Raw genomic sequence first — 22,321 nt, forward strand, 5'->3', positions numbered from 1 at the left:
AAACTCAGATAAAACTGAAGTTATTGTACTTGGCCCCACAAATCTTAGAAACATGGTGTCTAACCAGATCCTTACTCTGGATGGCATTACCCTGACCTCTAGTAATACTGTGAGAAATCTTGGAGTCATTTTTGATCAGGATATGTCATTCAAAGCGCATATTAAACAAATATGTAGGACTGCTTTTTTGCATTTACGCAATATCTCTAAAATCAGAAAGGTCTTGTCTCAGAGTGATGCTGAAAAACTAATTCATGCATTTATTTCCTCTAGGCTGGACTATTGTAATTCATTATTATCAGGTTGTCCTAAAAGTTCCCTAAAAAGCCTTCAGTTAATTCAAATGCTGCAGCTAGAGTACTGACGGGGACTAGAAGGAGAGAGCATATCTCACCCATATTGGCCTCTCTTCATTGGCTTCCTGTTAATTCTAGAATAGAATTTAAAATTCTTCTTCTTACTTATAAGGTTTTGAATAATCAGGTCCCATCTTATCTTAGGGACCTCGTAGTACCATATCACCCCAATAGAGCGCTTCGCTCTCAGACTGCAGGCTTACTTGTAGTTCCTAGGGTTTGTAAGAGTAGAATGGGAGGCAGAGCCTTCAGCTTTCAGGCTCCTCTCCTGTGGAACCAGCTCCCAATTCAGATCAGGGAGACAGACACCCTCTCTACTTTTAAGATTAGGCTTAAAACTTTCCTTTTTGCTAAAGCTTATAGTTAGGGCTGGATCAGGTGACCCTGAACCATCCCTTAGTTATGCTGCTATAGACGTAGACTGCTGGGGGGTTCCCATGATGCACTGTTTCTTTCTCTTTTTGCTCTGTATGCACCACTCTGCATTTAATCATTAGTGATCGATCTCTACTCCCCTCCACAGCATGTCTTTTTCCTGGTTCTCTCCCTCAGCCCCAACCAGTCCCAGCAGAAGACTGCCCCTCCCTGAGCCTGGTTCTGCTGGAGGTTTCTTCCTGTTAAAAGGGGGTTTTTCCTTCCCACTGTAGCCAAGTGCTTGCTCACAGGGGGTCGTTTGACCGTTGGGGTTTTACATAATTATTGTATGGCCTTGCCTTACAATATAAAGCGCCTTGGGGCAACTGTTTGTTGTGATTTGGCGCTATATAAAAAAATTGATTGATTGATTGATTGATCTGTTTACTCACTATGTTTTAGGTACCTGCCCAGGCTTTTCAAAAGCCTGGGAAAAACAATTCAAGGCAAAATCTAACAATGTAATAAATTGTGTGGCAACATCTGGAGGCAAACATTTTCATCACACATCACAAAAACACACACTCTCTCATTATTCAACTTTAATGCTTTGAAAAACAAAAACCATCAAGATGTCTTTTTTTCATGAATCCAAACTATTATTTTTATACAGTTTCTCACATCAAAGATATGCAACAATGTTAGAAAAGACATAAATGTGTTGAACAGCCAACAAAACAATTATAGCCCTCATATGTCAAAGAGATCCTGATGAATGTGTAGAAAGTGTTGGGAGGAAATCAGCAGAAAGTGGATGTTTTCTGGCATTAACACCAAACTAAGGCCAATATGAAACATCTGATCCAAGTACACTTTACACCAGGAGTGGCCAAGTTCGGTCCTCGAAAGCCACCTTCCTGACACTCTTAGTTGTCTCCCTGCTCCAACACACCTGAATCCTATGAAAGGCTCATTAAAAGTCTGCTAACGAGTCTTTCATTGGATTCAGGTGTGTTGGAGCAGGGAGACAACTAAGAGTGTCAGGAAGGTGGCTCTCGAGGACCGAACTTGGCCACGGCCACCCCTGCTTTACACGTATGGCTTCATATCTCATCTTTTATGAGCGAGCTTCAGGAATCGCGGGTCTGCTTTGCTTTTAATGATTAAAAGCGTTTTAAAGCAAAATGCAAAGCTGGAGTGTATGAGAGCGTCAAGAGCCAACCGGAAGGAGTTACATCACGGTTAGTCAGCGGAATCCTAAATAAACGGGAATCTGATCTTTTTAATGAGTTACCAGGTGAAAATTAAGCCCTGTGGTTCTAGGACATATAAATAGACCAGGGGTCACAACCCTCCTCTTGGAGAGATCACCTGTCCTGCACATTTTCCGTGTGTACCTGCTGCAGCTGCAGCTGGTTAGTGGAGTCTGGCATTTCCTAGTTTGGCTGAGCACGCCCCGGAAAACATGCAGGGCAGGCGAGCATCACGTGCAGGGGTGGTGACCCCCGAAGCAGACTGATACACCTGCCATGCTCTTTTTGGGAAGCGATGCATAAATTTCTAACCAACATTAATTCTAAGTCTTTAGCAGCTGCTCTAACACTAAATAGCCCTCAGTCTGACGAGGTCCTTTACACACGAAGCATTTCAGATTACTGAAATTAACTATGGACACTAAAAGTGACATTTGATCTTGTATTTACACAGATTAAAAACAACAGTGTTTTATTCATTCTGAAAGACAGAGAAAGAGAGATAAACAGCGGCCAATCAATTCAGGAAAGCCGCTCGCTGCGGATTTATATAATTTCCAGTAACTACTCGAGACGCCTTCGCGGGGCTGGTCTGATCGTGTACATCTTACAGAAAGTGCTAGAACTCTTTAATATCTAAAGTTGTCATATAGAAAAAGTGTTGCATGTAAAAATGATCACATCATTCAATTCACAATTACCGCTCGAATAAAATAGTGACCTTCTAGGGAGAAGAAGAAGAAAAAAAGAAGTGACGCTTACAAAAGGCTAAAACTGTTATTGACACATGGCTCTTAAAACGTCTTTAAATAGAGATCTGTAAACCTGGTTACCATGTGCACATGCAGTAACACCGTTTCCACAGCGGCAACGTGTGCCACCCGAAATGTACAGTATCAATAGGTTTTCTACCAGTGCGCCATCAAATGATACGCATCTTCACAAAGTAACATTCGTCCCTGAAAGTACACCGAATCAAAGTTACAAAAAAAAAAAAAAAGTAACGACGGCAGCTCTGCTTGATTACGTCAAGATCCTCCTAATTCAGGCATCTCATTGGTTAGTGTGCGCTAGTTCCATCAGTAGCACATTCACATTATCAATGAAAAGGTAGGAGCGTGTCATTCATGCAGATATGGGACAGAACGCAAACCAAGTGTGGTCAGAACAATTCATAATTCAGTTTACATCAAGCGCAAAACAGGCCTTTCCCCCCCCACATCCTCATTTTCAAAATCCTCTGGCATTTACATTTTGAAACGGGCCTGGGGTGCCATTTTGAACTCGAACCGCTACAAGGTTGTGCCTCTTGAAGCAGGCGCCATGTTATGAAGGTGTTATAAGGCATGGAGAACTGTTTATGCCGTACACTTCTTGTTGTTTCACTGGCTCAGCTTGTCTGTCCGTCTGCCTGCACGCAACAAATCATCCAATCGCCGCCCGTCTTCCACATGATAAATAAAAACACTTCACACAGTACAAAGTCAAATCTGTGTTATTGCTTTCATCAAGAATTAAACTCAAGTCAAAGAATTGAAAAAGCGATTCAGCCCCTAGTGAGATGGACTGGCGGAATTCCGATACTCGTGTCAAGAAAATGAAAGCGGAGCGAGAATGTTGGAGTTTCCTGACAACTGCAAAGCTTTGCTGGTGTCGTCTGCAATGTGTTCACTCAGTACGCGTCACCCAGTCGGTGACTTTGTTTCATCTAAAATAAACTATTTAAGTGCTGTTTAATCGAGGTTTGGCTGAGAGTTTCTGCCTCACTCACACACTCACACACATTTGACCTATTAAATAAAACCCTCAGATCATATGGCAAACAGTGCACATTGTAAATCACACATCCCTGCATGTTTGCATGTAACAGCTCATCCAGTCTCCTCAGCCAATGCACACGAATGAGGTACGCACCTGTAACGTGCTGTAAATATGTATATCTGTGTGTAAATGAATGCATATATGTAACAGGTCCTCCAGTGTTTTGGGTCTGGTCCCAGAGCACCCAGAATGAGTATATTGCTGCACCCCACCTCCAGTGCCCCAGAGGCACCAGGTCATCTTATCAAGTCTTCCACATGCAAACATTCTACTAATGTTCTGATTTCAAAGTGACGTCTGGCGGAGGCGTAAAAAGTACGACCTTTGTGCAAATGTCAGCCCTTAAAAATTTTTCACAGAGTCTTTGTGTTTTCTTTTTGCTTCAGATTTCTTTTTCTTTTTTTTTAAATATATATACTTATATTCTATATTTTTTTGTATTATTTTTGCCAGCATTCTTCAGTTCTGTAGAGACTGGCTGTACAACAGGAGTCCAAAGAAGACGGGGCAGGAGGACAGGTGACAGCAAGGGTACAGGGGAGTTGTGGGTATTGAAGTCCAAAGTCTTCTGCGTTCAGGTTTCTACCTCGAGATCATGGAGCTGGACTGTGACTGGCTCGATGAGGTGGTGGCGGCGCTGAGCTGAGAGAAGCCGCTGTGGCTCGACTCCAGGCTGGTCATCGACCCCCTGAGAAGTAAGAAAGAGGGAAGGTTGTCACTTCTTTGGATCACTTTATTCAACATCTGAGCAACATCAGTCTGCCAGCAAACACCTGAGTGCATTTTATGTGCACGACCTGTGCGGACTTGGAACCATGCAGACAAATCGAAGGCACAGGATGGAGTTTTAAACTATGTCATCACTCAGACTAGTTTGTGATCAGCCAAACCACACATATCTCAACCTGGTTACAAGGACACTTTAATGGTGCTGGAGGTAAGTGACACAAAACAACATTAAATGTAAAGAGTTTCACCGTGTCACATTTACAACTGCAATGATTAATGATCAAATTAAGCCCTGAGAAATGTGTTCGGATTTTATTTTGTGTGTTTTTGTGTCTTAGTCAGAGGGAAAGCTGTGTGCAAAATTTTCTTCCAGTTTTTTCCCCCCCACAGCTGTCTTTTTTTAATATTTGGCACTTTACATCCTCTATATATTGGGATTAAAAAAAAAACAAAAAACTGTAAATTAAAATGTCAACATATATGAAAGTGAGGTTGACAATTACTGGTATAATGTAATGATGAAAGTAAAGGTGCAGTTCCTGTATGTAGACCCAAAAAGCAGACACACCCATCTTAAATAAATATCCGTCATCATTTCTAGTAACAAAACTTCTCAGAACTTTCACATTTCCTCCCAATCCCTTTAAATTGCAAAAAGAGAGGTTTCTTTTTGCCAATCAAAAAAAACTAAAAATGTATAACAACAGCGACTGTGTGTGTGTGTGTGTGTGTGTCAAAACCTGTTTCTGCAAAAACAATGCAAATGTTATCCAGACAGAACATGAAACAGGTGGCTATTATCTGTTACAGGTCATTATAGATAAAATAATAATAATAATAACAGAATTATATCTAAAATGATCATACTGACAATAATACCTATTCTGTGAATAGTCTTAGAATATCCCTATTTTTAGAGCAGCATAAATAACTTCTTAATTCTAATGACTGTAACACAAAATCAAGTACATTAATTTCTCTTAAAGCTGGCCGTTCCCCAACACGGTAAATATATATTTATCACATTGTGCATGTGGCCGCATTAGAAACTCTTTCTCCAAGTGAAAATGCAGTCAGTTTGAAAGCAACATGATCTTGCAGTGTTACAGCTTGCATTTTGTCAGAGCTGTTAATAAGGGCTGAAAACATTGTGCCACCGTTGTTACAAACTGTCCTACTGCAAAATGAACATGTGCATATATTTAAAATGCGATATACACTTACAAATAACACATCACAGACAAACGTGACAAATTAAAGGAAAACTCTGAATATGTCACCCCGACAGCAAGGGGATCCGGTGGCGCTGTTATACCCTGTGTGTGTGTGTGTGTGTGGGGGGGGGGGGGGGGGGGCACTGCAAATCAATACCCCATGATGTGAATCATATGTTATTGACCTTTGTTGTCACTTGAACTCATTCTCAAACCACCTGAACACCTGTAGGAGCTTTTTGACAACTGTGCTAGACGCCACCCTCCACCATCAGGAAAACACTAAATGTGGGAATATTTTTTGGAAGAATGGTCTTCGATCAGGCCACTAGAGTTCCAGAAACTTGCCGAATCAACAACCATGTGTATTGTATCTGTGTTGGCACCGTGTGGCGGCTCAACACGTGACTAAGGCACCGTTTTTCCTTTAATCTGTCACTCGTCTGTACATAGATGAGATGTGCACTAATTTAATGTTTGACATCTGGAAAGTTATGTCAACCATTAGCAAATCATCCTGTTTAAAAAAAATGCAGCAATGTGTTTGCTTTAGAATACAATGGTAAAGAAGCAGCAAGCGGATTAAAAAACAGTGTATGTCTGCAGTTTAAAGCCATCATTCACTCATCATTCATTCCAGGAAAAGCATCCTGGAAGCCAGCAGGTTAAAATCTTGTCCTTACCTTGGAAAACCTCCAAGGCTCTGGGATGGTGGACATGGTGGTGTGCAATATTACATCATTATGACCTGGTCTTGTTTTATAATTGTGGCTAAGCTGTAAATATGTTTTAAATGTTATTTTCTTCCCACACCTTTGACATACTTTGGTAATTCCTTACATTTTTGTGAAGCATGTAATGTTGTCATACATGTTGTAACATCTCCGGGAGGTTTTTCAGGAAGCACAGCAGTTGTGTCAAGTTATACTGTGTGTGGGTGTGTGTATATAGTTTTTGTACACATAGCATGGTACTAGCACAGTGTGTTACGACATTATAGTGTGCAACACGTCGGCATGCTATGTCATCAAACTGTGAGATCACGTTCATGGATGACCGTGACCTTCACACGCTGCTGACCTTCCCTTCTGGGATGCACATGTATGAAAGTGAGAAAAGGCTCAACTCACTGACAGTGGAAGATAAATGACATCTTTTCCAGACTATAAGTTACCTTTTTATACTCTAGTGCAAGCTACATGGTAAAAAAAAATAGGAGTGTAATTGTATAGAAAAATCACACTTTGGTAACTTTTCAGTAGAGTGGAAACAAGAAACAACATTAAACATGTTGCCTGTTATTGATATTCAGCAGCTGAGCCTCAGTCTTTCGTGAATCCTGATCTTGTTAGTCATGCAATCAAGAGTGACTGAAGCTGGAAGGTAGCTCAGTAAAACAATCTGTGCGCCAAAGCTAATAAAAGCCAGAAGCAAGAAATAATGCAAACAAGCTTCTCCTTAATCAACCTGAAGCATGACTGCTACGGCAGCAGTGCAGGTGAAACTAGCTAAAGAAAAAAAGGTGCAAACACTGAGCCACTTACAAACTCTGCACATCACAGCAAGCCGTTCTTCAGAGGAAGAGACAGAGCAGGAGGAGGAGGAGGAGGAGGTGAAAAAACACAGAAGCGTATTGGACAAAAAAAAAAAAAAAAAAAAAAAAAAAAGGCTAGATTAGAGCGAGGAAGTCATCCTCTTTTCTGATTTTTGGAACTAGCCATCTCAATTTCAAAATGTAATTTTAGCAAGATCACATATTTGATTCTTTCAAGCATTAAGCATCAGAAGTGGCACTATGCCGGGTGGGGGGGGGACAAGAGGGAGAATGAACAATCACAAAGGAAACAATGTTTGAAATTAAAACTGTTAAAACAAAAGTAGACAACCTTTAAAATGCAGAAACACAGCCCACGTACGGTACCTACAGCACAGACACAAGTGAAGCGGTACCAACCTGAAGTCCTCCGAGCCCAGCACCTCGGTGTAGTACATGACTTTACACTTGTGTGAGGAGACCTGCAGCGTGGCCAAAACATCGTCCACGCGTGGCAGGTTGGTGGCAGCGCACGCCGCCATGCTGTGGAACCTCCACTGGAGAATGTAGAAACCAGGCCAGCGTGTAATGTGGGAACCCTGCGGCAAGGACACGGACTCTTCAGTTCATAGTACGTACGTACGAAACTCAACGCGTGCACACACACACACACACACACTTTCTACCACCAACTGGTCACTTCTAGCTGGTTGTTAAAGAGATTAAGTCGGAACATTAATGGCTGGAATTGGAATCTGAAGAAATAAAATATAATGCAATGCTAAAATACCCTTGGCCGTATGAGCATAAAAACAGGAAACAGCATGTGACCTTTTGACCTCTTAAAATAGGTCAAGGTTAGTCATCTTTGAACTTGTCCAAGGTCTGTGTTCCAAGAATGCTCCCTGTGAATTTGAAGACCCTGGCAGTAATAGGAATGGACTTACGCTGAGCACAGATGGATGGACGGACGCACGCAAGGCCCTTGCAATACCCTGCGGCCATATTTTGGCCTTGGCTAAAAAATAATAATAATAAAATCATACCTGCACACTCTCTCCCTCTTTGCAGGTGAACGGAGACTCCACCATGCTGTAATCTTGACCCAGTGTCCAGGACTTATCAATAAGCTGGACATTGTTGCCTCCTGGGGAGGTGATGCCATGAGTTCCCAGCGTATCTTTACGTGGCACCTGGGGGGCCCGCTTGGAGTGGTAGATATTGAAAACCACATCACCTTTGCACACGTCAAAGTCCCAGGTGATGACAGAGGAGGCATCGATTATCTCAATCAGAAGCTGAACAGGAAAGCAAGAGGACAGTTTGAAGAGAAACAGAGCAAGACAGAAAAAATGTTTCAGAAGAAAAACTTTAAATAGCTCTTCTTTTCACACTTCATTTATTCCCCTCAGACATGGTTCATACAGTAAATGAACTTGCTCAACTGCACACATAGATCAATTTTGGTATTTGTGCCTTGCCCAAGGGACCTTAGTCATTTACTGGTCTGACAGGGATTTGAATTGAGGATCCTCTGGTCTCAAGCTCACTGCTTTAACCTCATCGCCTGTCATAGTAATGACATCAGTAACCACTGGAAACCGATTTCATACACAAAATTAATATGTCATATTTATTTGGAAACTTTAAACTGACCATAGGGGAGAAATGTGACTGAGGTTGTCTACCTATGTGTGTAACCAATGACTGCTGGGATAGGCTCCAGCCCCAGTGTCCGGGCGTAGGAAATGAATGAATGTAAATTTAAGGGCTGCCGAATGAAAATACAGTTAAAAACATCAGAGAAGAACAAGACAGATAAACCTGTCAGGTTATTTGCTAATTTCAATTTCTATACCCACTTACGCCAATCAAGGGACTGGTGGGGGGGAGCAGGAGCCTATCCCAGCAGTCACAGGACGTGAGGCCTGGTACACCCTGGACAGGATGTTAGTCTATTGCAGGTATTTGCTATTCAAACAAAATCAATTTCCATAATGGTAGAAACTCATCAACATGCACCTCTAAGGTTGGGCCAAGTCAGGTCAGGTCTGGGAGTGCTCGTTGCCATATCCATCACACTATGGAACCACCCTGAGTCGTGACTGGCAACCACCCAGGCAGACCACTGGTCCATCCTCACCTCCAAAAAGTAGCCGTCTGTCTGCCACAGTCATGTGATACACGGCCATCACTTTAGGCTTGTTTAGTTTTAGCTCAGGTGCTCAACGCTGAGGTGACTGCGTGTTTGATCACGCTCAGGGAAGCGCACCACATGGCCAGTGTCTTAGCACACAATGCAACAGATATGTCTTCTGTCTCCATAAGGAACTACTGATATGGCTCAAAGCCAATTAAATGATACTGTAGGATCCTCCAGAGAGACTGGCACCACCTTTGTAACTGGTTTGACAAGAAACATCAGGACCCTAAAGGCTTTGACCTTCATTCTCCTGTAAGACATCGGCATTACTAAACACTTCTATCTGGCAGCCTCACAACTCCGTTACTCTTCTCAAGAGACACAAACATCACTGCAGAGAAAAGGGAATGTGTCAAAAAGTTTGACGCATTCCCTGTAAACATATACACTTCTGATGGTTGAGTCCAGGAAGTCAGTGAAAGCCTGTATCCTCATTTTGATCAAGGACCATCATGAACCCAAACACTCTGACTGCTCACTCAGCTTTTCAAGTGCTACAATCAAGACATCCACTGGGTTCACAAAAATCACTGAACACTCAAACTCAGTCTGTACTCACGCTTTCATTTAGTGTGTACTCAAAGAACCAGAAAGTGGTTGATGGTTGACTTTTAAGGCATGAAATGGGACTGCTGTGACTACTGAGCAACAAGCAGCTGCTACTCGATCCTACCGAGTATGACCTTTTTGAAATATCCAGGCATCAGCCTCCTCTTTGCAGAAACGCACACCAGGATATTACAGAGCTTTCCCTTTGATACAAATTATGTCACATCACTAGTCATCATAGTGTCAGTGAAGGAAGAATATTTCTTGTGCCATATGCAGTATGTTCCAAAAAGGAGTTCAGATAGCATGAAGAATTTAGCTACAAACCACTAGGTGGCAGAAAGTCCAAACATTTCAGAGACATTATGCAGCTCTCTGTTGCCCTGACCCACATATAAAATATCACCACCGGCTTCCTGTCTTCATGTCCCACATGCCAGAAATAGGTGCCCTAGCTTAAACCTCACCTCATGTGGCGCTCCCTTAAAGATGCTGGCGCTTTGGTAGATGGTCTCAGTCCAGAGGCGGACATCCTCATTCTCAAGCTCTTCAGGTGTCCGATACATAGATTTGGGAACGTGTCCACCTTCTGGAACCTCACACTGCAGGGAAAAGTGCAGGAAATAGGGTCAACAAACAAGACCTTGATGAGAGTGGTGTCAAATCCCTGGATGTTCAGTTTCGAATTAAAGTCTACTCTCAAATGCCGAACTACAAACTTAAACCTTCCTCAAACACTCACCATACACTCTCCTCCCAGGAAGTCGGGGATGATCTCCTTGTCTATGTAGTCCACCAGGCCACCAGGCCCTTGGTAATCATTGCCCGCATAGATTAGAAACTTCTTTCGGGTGTTTTCATCAATGAAGGGGCTCACCTAAGATCCCAGATGGATAGACAGATAAGAAAACACGCACAAGAAATGTGATAAGGAAAATAAAGCTGCTGCATCACTCATTATTCAGAGACCAAACATATTTCAAATGCACTTAAGCAGCTTATGTCAGATCATTCAAGCTCCTGCTTCCTGGACCTCACCAGTGTCCACAGGACAGGGAAGACTCTGGGCGCTCGCAGGATAAGCAGCCGTCCCAGTGTCTCGGGGTAGTTGGCCTCCACGACTTCAATGATCCTCAGCAGGGCCTTGACTCCTGGCCGCCACAGATGGCGCATGTTCAGACCCTCCAGATCTACCAGGCATGTCCAACAGCTTAAAAATAAAGGGGGGGAGTGACAGGATTAGGGTGTGGATAAACACACACCACACGCATGCACAAACCCATCACTTATCACCCATTAACCTGATGTTTCAGTGCAGACTGTGAGGCTGGTTAATTCTGGACTCCCCTTTGCTAGAGAGCAGTGACACTCATGGTTCACATGCCTTCCCGCGTGGATCTTATCATAGCCATCTCCTCCTCTTTGAGAGGACTGACATATAACAGACATCTCGACTTTCTCCCTCTGCACTGCCATCTAAATCAGTGCTCTCAGAAAAAATGCTCTTGCATTCTTTCCAAGTAAATGTGCCTGTGAATGTTACACAAAACAGCTCTGAAAAACATTCCACCTGAACCCAGAACCCTCATCGAAAATACACTGGGTTCAGTATGTTCTTTTGCATGTCACTTTATCTGAAAGAAGATGATTATCATATTTAAAGCAGAAATTTTTGTGTGTCAACAGGGTGCGGCCTGGAAAAGACAGCATCGCTCTCAGCACAATGTCACTGAATAAATATATGTTTAAAATAAATAAAGAGCACTCCCTCAGGTGTCAACAAATAACTCTAACTGAGAACTGGTTCTTCAGGATACAGCACTTGGTACCAACACACCAGGTGCTGAATAGTGTCTGAATCCACCAAAAGAATGTATGATTAGAGAGAGGTTTTCTGAGTGAGAAAACACCTCAAACTAAAATTTTATTAAGGATGATGATAATTACGGGAACCTGACGTCATCATAATACAATGTTATCTAAGCCAGTGATTTTCAACCTTTTTGAGCCGCGGCACCCTTTTTGTATTTACAAAATCCTGCGGCACACCACCAACCAAAATAATATTATAATGCTATTACCTCTGGTTTTGCGCAGAACCCAATTATCGCAATAGAAAATCGATACAGAAAACACCGCATTTCGAAAATCCTCAAGCATTTTGCGCTCTGATCTCAAGTAGGGCTGTCACGATTACGAATTTCTGGAGACGATTAATTGTCAGACAAATAATTGCGATTGACGAATATATTGTCTATTTTTTTTCTTTTTTTCCCTTCTTTATATTCTACTATTGTAGTATAATTACACAACTCTGTAAGAACGTTTGGCTTCTGTGAGTGGAGAAACTGGGAATGGTGCAACATTTTTATTTTTATCTTCATTTACGTACAGTCCCAACTTTTTCTGATTTGTGGTTGTTTCTGTTGCATTTCTGAAATTGTTTCTCCTCATCAGTCACGTTTTGTGCTTAAACACTGCATTAAGCTCAAGATTGAACAAATAAATACCTTTGGAAAATAACAGCTGTTAAAGTTCAGAGTTCTCACCTGCTTTTTGTGATCTGTGCGTCTGAACATTGTTTTTTTTTTTTTTTGTGGCTCAGTTCATTCATATATTCTCATTTTTTAAATATGTTTGACCATTTATTTCATCTCATGATCTCATAAATTCAGCATACGACGCGCACATGGTGTGAACAGGACGGTAACGGCAGAATCACACCTTTAGAGAAAGTTCAGAGAGAAGTAAAGGCAGCTTCATGTTTCCGTTTTGTTAACGTTCACTTGGGTTAAAATCCTCTCTCTGCTCCGCGCTCGCTGCGCACTGAACCTGCATTCAGGAATCTCCCTCACCCACCCCCTCCCTCGCAGTCTGCAGCCTGTTAACTCCGCACGCGCGCACACACACAGGCACTGACACACACACCAACAGCTCCGCATTTTAGACGGCTTTTGAAGGAGACGGCACTGTTTTAATCGGCTGTCAGCCTCCTTGTTATTGTCCCGCCTTAAGACGAGAGCGAGGCTGCAGCACGTTTGACATCAGATTCTGAGTCGTTTTATGCTTTATGGATAAAATAAATAATTCACGGTAATCGCAAATATGAAAAATAATCGCGAATATGAAAAATACCCACGGCACCCCTGACGATCGATCACGGCACCCTAGGGTGCCGCGGCACCCCGGTTGAGAATCACTGATCTAAGCAATGGCGATTGTATTTATAAACTGACCTCATTTTAGAAAGCACTGATATCTCAGTTACAGAAGAGAAGTAATAAGAACTGAATAGGCCTTGAGGCCCAGTAGGGCTGGTGCTTATCCCTGGGTTCTTTTGTGTGAAGCATTTGAGAGACTAGTCGGACTTCCCCTGGATGGGATGCCAGTCTGATGCAGCAAACGTACTTAGGTAAGGTCGGTATCCATTTACAGCTGGGTGGACCGAGATAGTGCTAATAGAATGTCTTGTCCAAGGACACAGACGGTCTACGTATTAGAGCTGAAACAACGAATTGAGTTAATCGATTAAAATTGATTATTAAAATAGTTGTCAACTTATTTAGTCATCGATTAGTTGCTAAATAACTTTGTTTTACCGCAAATGTTTCGTTTCTTCCATATAATCAACCGAGCTTTGGTAAGAATGAAGAAGTGCTTCGAGCTGCTGCTTCGTTGGTTTCATTTGTTTTATTTTGCTTTATCTTAATTTTTCCTCACTAAAACCCCAAAGAGCATATGTCTGTGAGGAATATTTACCTTTTTTATGTTAAACTGACCTGTTATGGTCTTCTGAAACAGTTGATAGATGTACGAGGTCTCTTAGATAATAAACCGACCCTTTTATTTTTTTTTTTTAACTATATGGATTTGAATGACATGCGATTACACCAATCATGCTTGAACCCTCGTGCGCATGCGTGAGTTTTTTCACGCGTGTCGGTGACGTCATTTCCCTGTGGGCAGGCCTTGAGTGAGATGTGGTCCCGCCCTCTCGGCTGAATTCCTTTGTTTCACACGCTGCTCGAGACGGCGCGCGTTGCTTTATCAAAATTTTTTCTGGACCTGTGAGGAATATCCGAGTGGACACTATTCGAGAAATTAAGATGGTTTTCTGTGAAAAGTTTAATGGCTGATGAGAGATTATGGGGTGTTTCTGTCGGTGTAAGGACTTCCCACGGAGCGGGACGTCCTGCAGCGCTTCCAGGCGCTGTCGTCGGCCTGTTTCGAGCTTAAAACATCCTAATTTAAGGCTTAATTCACCCAGGACATCGTGAGAGAACAGAGAAGATTCAGAAGAGGCCGGCATGAGGAATTTATGCGGACATTCCACTGTTTAAGGACATTTTTTTAATGAAAGACGTACGCGCAAATTCGCCGAGTCGTTTCCGTGACGACTCGGCAAATCTGTGTGCGCCGCGACAGGAAAAACACCTCCGTGTTGAAAACCATTTGTAGAATTCAGGCGGCTTTTAATGGCTTTCAACAAGTGAGTAACTGAGAAATTGTTTAACAGCTTGGGCATGTTCCAACTTGCCCGTTAAGATTTCCAACGGAGGTGTTTTTCCTGCCGCGACCCCCCGCGGTCGGGTCCAGCCCGACATGCGACTCTGCCCGCACGTTCTTTCATTACAAAATGACCGTTAACAATGGAATGTCCGAATAAACTCCTCATGCCGACTTCTTCTGAAAGTTCTCTGTTCTCTGACGACTTACTGCGTCAACAGAGCCTGAAATGTGGAAGTTTTCAACTTGAAACGGCGAGACGCTGCCGCCTCAAAGCGCAGATCGCCGTCAGGCGCCGTGGACCGTCCTTAAAGCGATACTACTACAGAGGAATGGTCTATTTGAAGAGTTTCAGTCAGGTTTTAGAATTCATCATAGTACAGAAACAGCATTAGTGAAGGTTACAAATGATCTTCTTATGGCTTCGGACAGTGGACTTATCTCTGTGCTTGTTCTGTTGGAACTCAGTGCTGCTTTTGATACTGTTGACCATAAAATTTTATTACAGAGATTAGAGCATGTCATAGGTATTAAAGGCACTGCGCTGCGGTGGTTTGAATCATATTTGTCTAATAGATTACAGTTTGTTCATGTAAATGGGGAATCTTCTTCACAGACTAAAGTTAATTATGGAGTTCCACAAGGTTCTGTGCTAGGACCAATTTTATTCACTTTATACATGCTTCCCTTAGGCAGTATTATTAGACGGTATTGCTTCAATTTTCATTGTTACGCAGATGATACCCAGCTTTATCTATCCATGAAGCCAGAGGATACACACCAATTAGCTAAACTGCAGGATTGTCCTACAGACATAAAGACATGGATGACCTCTAATTTCCTGCTTTTAAACTCAGATAAAACTGAAGTTATTGTACTTGGCCCCACAAATCTTAGAAGCATGGTGTCTAACCAGATCGTTACTCTGGATGGCATTTCCCTGATCTCTAGTAATACTGTGAGAAATCTTGGAGTCATTTTTGATCAGGATATGTCATTCAAAGCGCATATTAAACAAATATGTAGGACTACCTTTTTGCATTTACGCAATATCTCTAAAATCAGAAAGGTCTTGTCTCAGAGTGATGCTGAAAAACTAATTTATGCACTTATTTCCTCTAGGCTGGACTATTGTAATTCATTATTATCAGGTTGTCCTAAAAGTTCCCTAAAAAGCCTTCAGTTGGTTCAGAATGCTGCAGCTAGAGTACTGACGGGGACTAGCAGGAGAGAGCATATCTCACCCGTGTTGGCCTCTCTTCATTGGCTTCCTGTTAATTCTAGAATAGAATTTAAAATTCTTCTTCTTACTTATAAGGTTTTGAATAATCAGGTCCCATCTTATCTTAGGGACCTCGTAGTACCATATTACCCCATTAGAGCGCTTCGCTCTCAGACTGCGGGCTTACTTGTAGTTCCTAGGGTTTGTAAGAGTAGAATGGGAGGCAGAGCCTTCAGCTTTCAGGCTCCTCTCCTGTGGAACCAGCTCCCAATTCAGATCAGGGAGACAGATACCCTCTCTACTTTTAAGATTAGGCTTAAAACTTTCCTTTTCGCTAAGGCTTATAGTTAGGGCTGGATCGGGTGACCCTGGACCATCCCTTGGTTATGCTGCTTTAGACGTAGACTGTGGGGGGTTCCCATGATGCACTGTTTCTTTCTCTTTTTGCTCCGTATGCATCACTCTGCATTTAATCATTAGTGATCGATCTCTGCCCCCCTTCACGGCATGTCTTTTTCCTGGTTCTTTCCCTCAGCCCCAACCAGTCTCAGCAGAAGACTGGCCCTCCCTGAGCCTGGTTCTGCTGGAGGTTTCTTCCTGTTAAAAGGGAGTTTTTCCTTCCCACTGTGGCCAAGTGCTTGCTCATAGGGGGTCGTTTTGACCGTTGGGGTTTTTCATAATTATTGTATGGCCTTGCCTTACAATATGGAGCGCCTTGGGGCAACTGTTTGTTGTGATTTGGCGCTATATAAGAAAAAAAGTTGATTGATTGATTGACTACCAGACCAAAATCTCTCATCAGCCGTTAAAATTTTTACCGAAAACCAGCTGAATTTATTGAATGGTGTCCACTCAGTTGTGCCTTACAGTTTTGAAAAAATTTTTATCAAACAAAGCAACAGTCTCTGAGCCATTCCTAAACAACGAAAAAAATCGACGAGCGGGTGGACGACTCCTCACTCAAAGCCTGCCCACACGCGAATGACGTAACCGACAGGCGTGAAAAAACTCTCGCATGCCCACGAGGGTTCAAGCATGTCTGATGTAATCACACGTGATTCAAATCCATATGGTTTTTGAAAAAATATTAAGGTCGGATACTTTTCTAATAGACCTCGTATTTTATGCTAATGCCTATGTCTATGGCATTTTCAATGTTAAAGTTAGCATTAAGTTGCTGGCATTTCAGCATGTTTGTGCATTTGTTTTCTGTATAATAATTAATGGCTCAGCGTTTGTTGTCGTAAAAGAGTCAAATGTATTACAAATTCTAATATTTATTTATTTATATATTAATAATAATAATAGCAACAATAATAATAGTAATAATAACTAATAATGCTACAATACAATTTTAGAGAAAGAGACATGAGTCACGTGTGTCATTGTGAAATGACCACATAATTTACAAGTTATACAGAGAATGTTGCACATATAATGAGTCAGGCTACATTTTTTATTTAGATTTTATGGTTAACTGGTTATGCTAATTGCAGCAACAAAAATACCTCGTTTTTCACCATATATTTTATAACATTTATATGTTTCAATGTTGTTTTTTCGTCCCCACGGAGCGGGACGTCCTGCAGCGCTTCCAGGCGCTGTCGTCGGCCTGTTTCGAGCTTAAAACATCCTAATTTAAGGCTTAATTCACCCAGGACATCGTGAGAGAACAGAGAAGATTCAGAAGAGGCCGGCATGAGGAATTTATGCGGACATTCCACTGTTTAAGGACATTTTTTTAATGAAAGACGTACGCGCAAATTCGCCGAGTCGTTTCCGTGACGACTCGGCAAATCTGTGTGCGCCGCGACAGGAAAAACACCTCCGTGTTGAAAACCATTTGTAGAATTCAGGCGGCTTTTAATGGCTTTCAACAAGTGAGTAACTGAGAAATTGTTTAACAGCTTGGGCATGTTCCAACTTGCCCGTTAAGATTTCCAACGGAGGTGTTTTTCCTGCCGCGACCCCCCGCGGTCGGGTCCAGCCCGACATGCGACTCTGCCCGCACGTTCTTTCATTACAAAATGACCATTAACAATGGAATGTCCGAATAAACTCCTCATGCCGACTTCTTCTGAAAGTTCTCTGTTCTCTGACGACTTACTGCGTCAACAGAGCCTGAAATGTGGAAGTTTTCAACTTGAAACGGCGAGACGCTGCCGCCTCAAAGCGCAGATCGCCTCAAAGCGCAGATCGCCGTCAGGCGCCGTGGACCGTCCTTAAAGCGACACTACTACAGAGGAATGGTCTATTTGAAGAGTTTCAGTCAGGTTTTAGAATTCATCATAATACAGAAACAGCATTAGTGAAGGTTACAAATGATCTTCTTATGGCTTCGGACAGTGGACTTATCTCTGTGCTTGTTCTGTTGGACCTCAGTGCTGCTTTTGATACTGTTGACCATAAAATTTTATTACAGAGATTAGAGCATGTCATAGGTATTAAAGGCACTGCGCTGCGGTGGTTTGAATCATATTTGTCTAATAGATTACAATTTGTTCATGTAAATGGGGAATCTTCTTCACAGACTAAAGTTAATTATGGAGTTCCACAAGGTTCTGTGCTAGGACCAATTTTATTCACTTTATACATGCTTCCCTTAGGCAGTATTATTAGACGGTATTGCTTAAATTTTCATTGTTACGCAGATGATACCCAGCTTTATCTATCCATGAAGCCAGAGGATACACACCAATTAGCTAAACTGCAGGATTGTCTTACAGACATAAAGACATGGATGACCTCTAATTTCCTGCTTTTAAACTCAGATAAAACTGAAGTTATTGTACTTGGCCCCACAAATCTTAGAAGCATGGTGTCTAACCAGATCGTTACTCTGGATGGCATTTCCCTGATCTCTAGTAATACTGTGAGAAATCTTGGAGTCATTTTTGATCAGGATATGTCATTCAAAGCGCATATTAAACAAATATGTAGGACTGCCTTTTTGCATTTACGCAATATCTCTAAAATCAGAAAGGTCTTGTCTCAGAGTGATGCTGAAAAACTAATTCATGCACTTATTTCCTCTAGGCTGGACTATTGTAATTCATTATTATCAGGTTGTCCTAAAAGTTCCCTAAAAAGCCTTCAGTTGGTTCAGAATGCTGCAGCTAGAGTACTGACGGGGACTAGCAGGAGAGAGCATATCTCACCCGTGTTGGCCTCTCTTCATTGGCTTCCTGTTAATTCTAGAATAGAATTTAAAATTTTTCTTCTTACTTATAAGGTTTTGAATAATCAGGTCCCATCTTATCTTAGGGACCTCGTAGTACCATATTACCCCATTAGAGCGCTTCGCTCTCAGACTGCGGGCTTACTTGTAGTTCCTAGGGTTTGTAAGAGTAGAATGGGAGGCAGAGCCTTCAGCTTTCAGGCTCCTCTCCTGTGGAACCAGCTCCCAATTCAGATCAGGGAGACAGATACCCTCTCTACTTTTAAGATTAGGCTTAAAACTTTCCTTTTCACTAAGGCTTATAGTTAGGGCTGGATCGGGTGACCCTGGACCATCCCTTGGTTATGCTGCTTTAGACGTAGACTGTGGGGGGGTTCCCATGATGCACCGTTTCTTTCTCTTTTTGCTCCGTATGCATCACTCTGCATTTAATCATTAGTGATCGATCTCTGCCCCCCTTCACGGCATGTCTTTTTCCTGGTTCTTTCCCTCAGCCCCAACCAGTCTCAGCAGAAGACTGCCCCTCCCTGAGCCTGGTTCTGCTGGAGGTTTCTTCCTGTTAAAAGGGAGTTTTTCCTTCCCACTGTGGCCAAGTGCTTGCTCATAGGGGGTCGTTTTGACCGTTGGGGTTTTTCATAATTATTGTATGGCCTTGCCTTACAATATGGAGCGCCTTGGGGCAACTGTTTGTTGTGATTTGGCGCTATATAAGAAAAAAAGTTGATTGATTGATTGACTACCAGACCAAAATCTCTCATCAGCCGTTAAAATTTTTACCGAAAACCAGCTGAATTTATTGAATGGTGTCCACTCAGTTGTGCCTTACAGTTTTGAAAAAATTTTTATCAAACAAAGCAACAGTCTCTGAGCCATTCCTAAACAATGAAAAAAATCGACGAGCGGGTGGACGACTCCTCACTCAAAGCCTGCCCACACGCGAATGACGTAACCGACAGGCGTGAAAAAACTCTCGCATGCCCACGAGGGTTCAAGCATGTCTGATGTAATCACACGTGATTCAAATCCATATGGTTTTTGAAAAAATATTAAGGTCGGATACTTTTCTAATAGACCTCGTATTTTATGCTAATGCCTATGTCTATGGCATTTTCAATGTTAAAGTTAGCATTAAGTTGCTGGCATTTCAGCATGTTTGTGCATTTGTTTTCTGTATAATAATTAATGGCTCAGCGTTTGTTGTCGTAAAAGAGTCAAATGTATTACAAATTCTAATATTTATTTATTTATATATTAATAATAATAATAATAGCAACAATAATAATAGTAATAATAACTAATAATGCTACAATACAATTTTAGAGAAAGAGACATGAGTCACGTGTGTCATTGTGAAATGACCACATAATTTACAAGTTATACAGAGAATGTTGCACATATAATGAGTCAGGCTACATTTTTTATTTAGATTTTATGGTTAACTGGTTATGCTAATTGCAGCAACAAAAATACCTCGTTTTTCACCATATATTTTATAACATTTATATGTTTCAATGTTGTTTTATGGCAACTCAGCACTTTGATAAAGCATTGCCATTTGAAATAATTATTTTTGTTCTTTATTATAAACTGATTTATTCTTTATTATTTTATATTTCAACAGCCAAGGGACATTTGACGATTTGTTGATTTTCAAGTATTTTAAGTTTTCAAATAATGTTCTGTTGTTAAATAAAGTGATGGAAGGAGAGAAAAATTGTTTCCCTGGCACATTTTTAAAAATTCCCCGCTAATCCGATGAATCGTGACGAAACCCCATCAGATTCATTGATGATCCAAATAATCGTTTGTTGCAGCCCTACTACGTACTGGTACCCCAACTCCTAATCCCACTGAGTTACCTGCTCTGCATAACAGAGCTGTTGCACCTGCATCAACCCAAGTCACTTTCTCCTTACTTATCATTTTCAGTCACTTGCAATTCCTCAAGAAAACTGAAGGCATCAAAAACATCTCCAGATCCAGAAACATGGGTATTTTGGCTATCTCACAATACTGCTACTGTGTTCAAAGAGAGTTCTGTCTTTACAAATTTGATGCAAAAAAAAAACCAAACAAACAAACAAACAACCAAAAAACCCTTTTATGAATGTAGTAAAAAAAAAAAAGCTTTATCACAGAATTCACCATTGTGTACCAAAGTAACTAATTCCAACTTGGCTTCATTATGGTTAGCTAATTAGCAGCTGTATGGCATGAGCATATAAAAGGCATGCTATATAAAAATTAAACATATAGTTCTTTAGCTCTCATATAGTTACTACTATATGAGAGAGGAACTAGTACTGATCTGTCATGTAGCGTTACCTGATAGGTCGACCAAACACCTTTGTGTTCTCTTCGCAGCGCCTCAAGCCTTCTTCGTTAATAGACAGCACCTAAAAATCAAACATGTACTCAGCAGCAGCATAACAGGAGTAACTGTGAACACATTTCAAACATTTGATTAACACATAACCAGTGCTTGACAGAGAGTACGACGTGATAACAAAGTAAGAAGTCACGTTCTTTACATACTCATGGTGCACTTTCCGATATACCTAAAAGGCACCTGTCAGAACATTCCACACACAGGCGCACAAGCCTTACATGCATTGAGACTGTGGTACATACATGTCTGAGAAGAGACTCTTCTCCAAGAGCACGAACAAGTCCTTTGGTGTCCATGTGGCCCAGTCTCAAGATGTATAACGGACGACCGTCTACAAGAAAAAAAAAATGCATCACTGAACACGTTATACACTTTTCCAAGGCTGTACGTTAAACGACAGGTTGCTCCGTTGACTCTCTATGCTGTAGGTCACAATAGGTGACTATGCATATACAGTGGTCCCTCGCTATAACGTGGTCTTGCAGTTTCGCGGATTTTTTTTAGTCCAATTTTGCATGCTTTTTTTTTTACAGCGCATTGTGTTCTGCGTCCTCATCAAGCAGGCCAGTCGCGGCACCGCGAAGGGAGAGCACGCGCATTGTGTTCTGCGTGTCTGTTTATAAGAATGTTCTCACCCAGAAAAAAAAGAGCACCAACAACTACCCATAACTGTGTTCTTCACTCAGAAAAAGACACCTGCACCGAGGTGTGACTCAGTGGAAAAAGGCACAACAGCGGCGCGGCGACAGGATGAAGAGGCACGATCAGAGGACCTGTGAAATACTGGTCAGTCACTATTAATAATTTCTTATGTGTCCAACCTCGTAGGTTGATCGCTAAAATTAAATTTGTTACTTCTAAAAGCCATCATAATTATTTGTAGGAAAACATTCTATTTTTATTTCTGAACTTTGAGAGTGTTTACACACGAGAGAAAAGTGAGAATATGTTAATGCCTGTTTGAGAAAAGTGTATAATCAGAATCAGAATAAGTTTATTGCCATTGCCAGTGA

The 22,321-nt window shown here is 41.7% G+C and overlaps 1 protein-coding gene across 4 annotated transcripts in view; it reads right to left on the reverse strand.

Moving 5' to 3' along the window:
• Positions 1–1,297: 1,297 nt before the first annotated feature.
• si:dkey-237i9.1 (SEC14-like protein 1) overlaps positions 1,298–22,321 on the reverse strand; it is a 90,419-nt gene continuing 69,395 nt past the window's right edge. For 2 of the 4 annotated variants that reach the window (XM_034187416.1, XM_034187417.1), the window contains 8 exons: positions 21,551–21,639; positions 21,245–21,315; positions 11,052–11,223; positions 10,756–10,890; positions 10,481–10,615; positions 8,308–8,559; positions 7,682–7,860; positions 1,298–4,472 (listed from right to left, as the gene is read on the reverse strand). In XM_034187416.1, coding sequence (XP_034043307.1) covers positions 4,367–4,472; positions 7,682–7,860; positions 8,308–8,559; positions 10,481–10,615; positions 10,756–10,890; positions 11,052–11,223; positions 21,245–21,315; positions 21,551–21,639 — 1,139 coding nt within the window. In that variant the 3' untranslated portion in view covers positions 1,298–4,366. Of the gene's footprint in view, positions 4,473–7,271; positions 7,299–7,681; positions 7,861–8,307; positions 8,560–10,480; positions 10,616–10,755; positions 10,891–11,046; positions 11,224–21,244; positions 21,316–21,550; positions 21,640–22,321 lie in introns of all 4 variants that reach the window. The other 2 variants (XM_034187414.1, XM_034187415.1) reach the window with 2 other exon arrangements.

This window comes from Thalassophryne amazonica, chromosome 15, assembly GCF_902500255.1.
Source record: "Thalassophryne amazonica chromosome 15, fThaAma1.1, whole genome shotgun sequence".
NCBI classification, from domain to species: Eukaryota; Metazoa; Chordata; class Actinopteri; order Batrachoidiformes; family Batrachoididae; genus Thalassophryne; species Thalassophryne amazonica.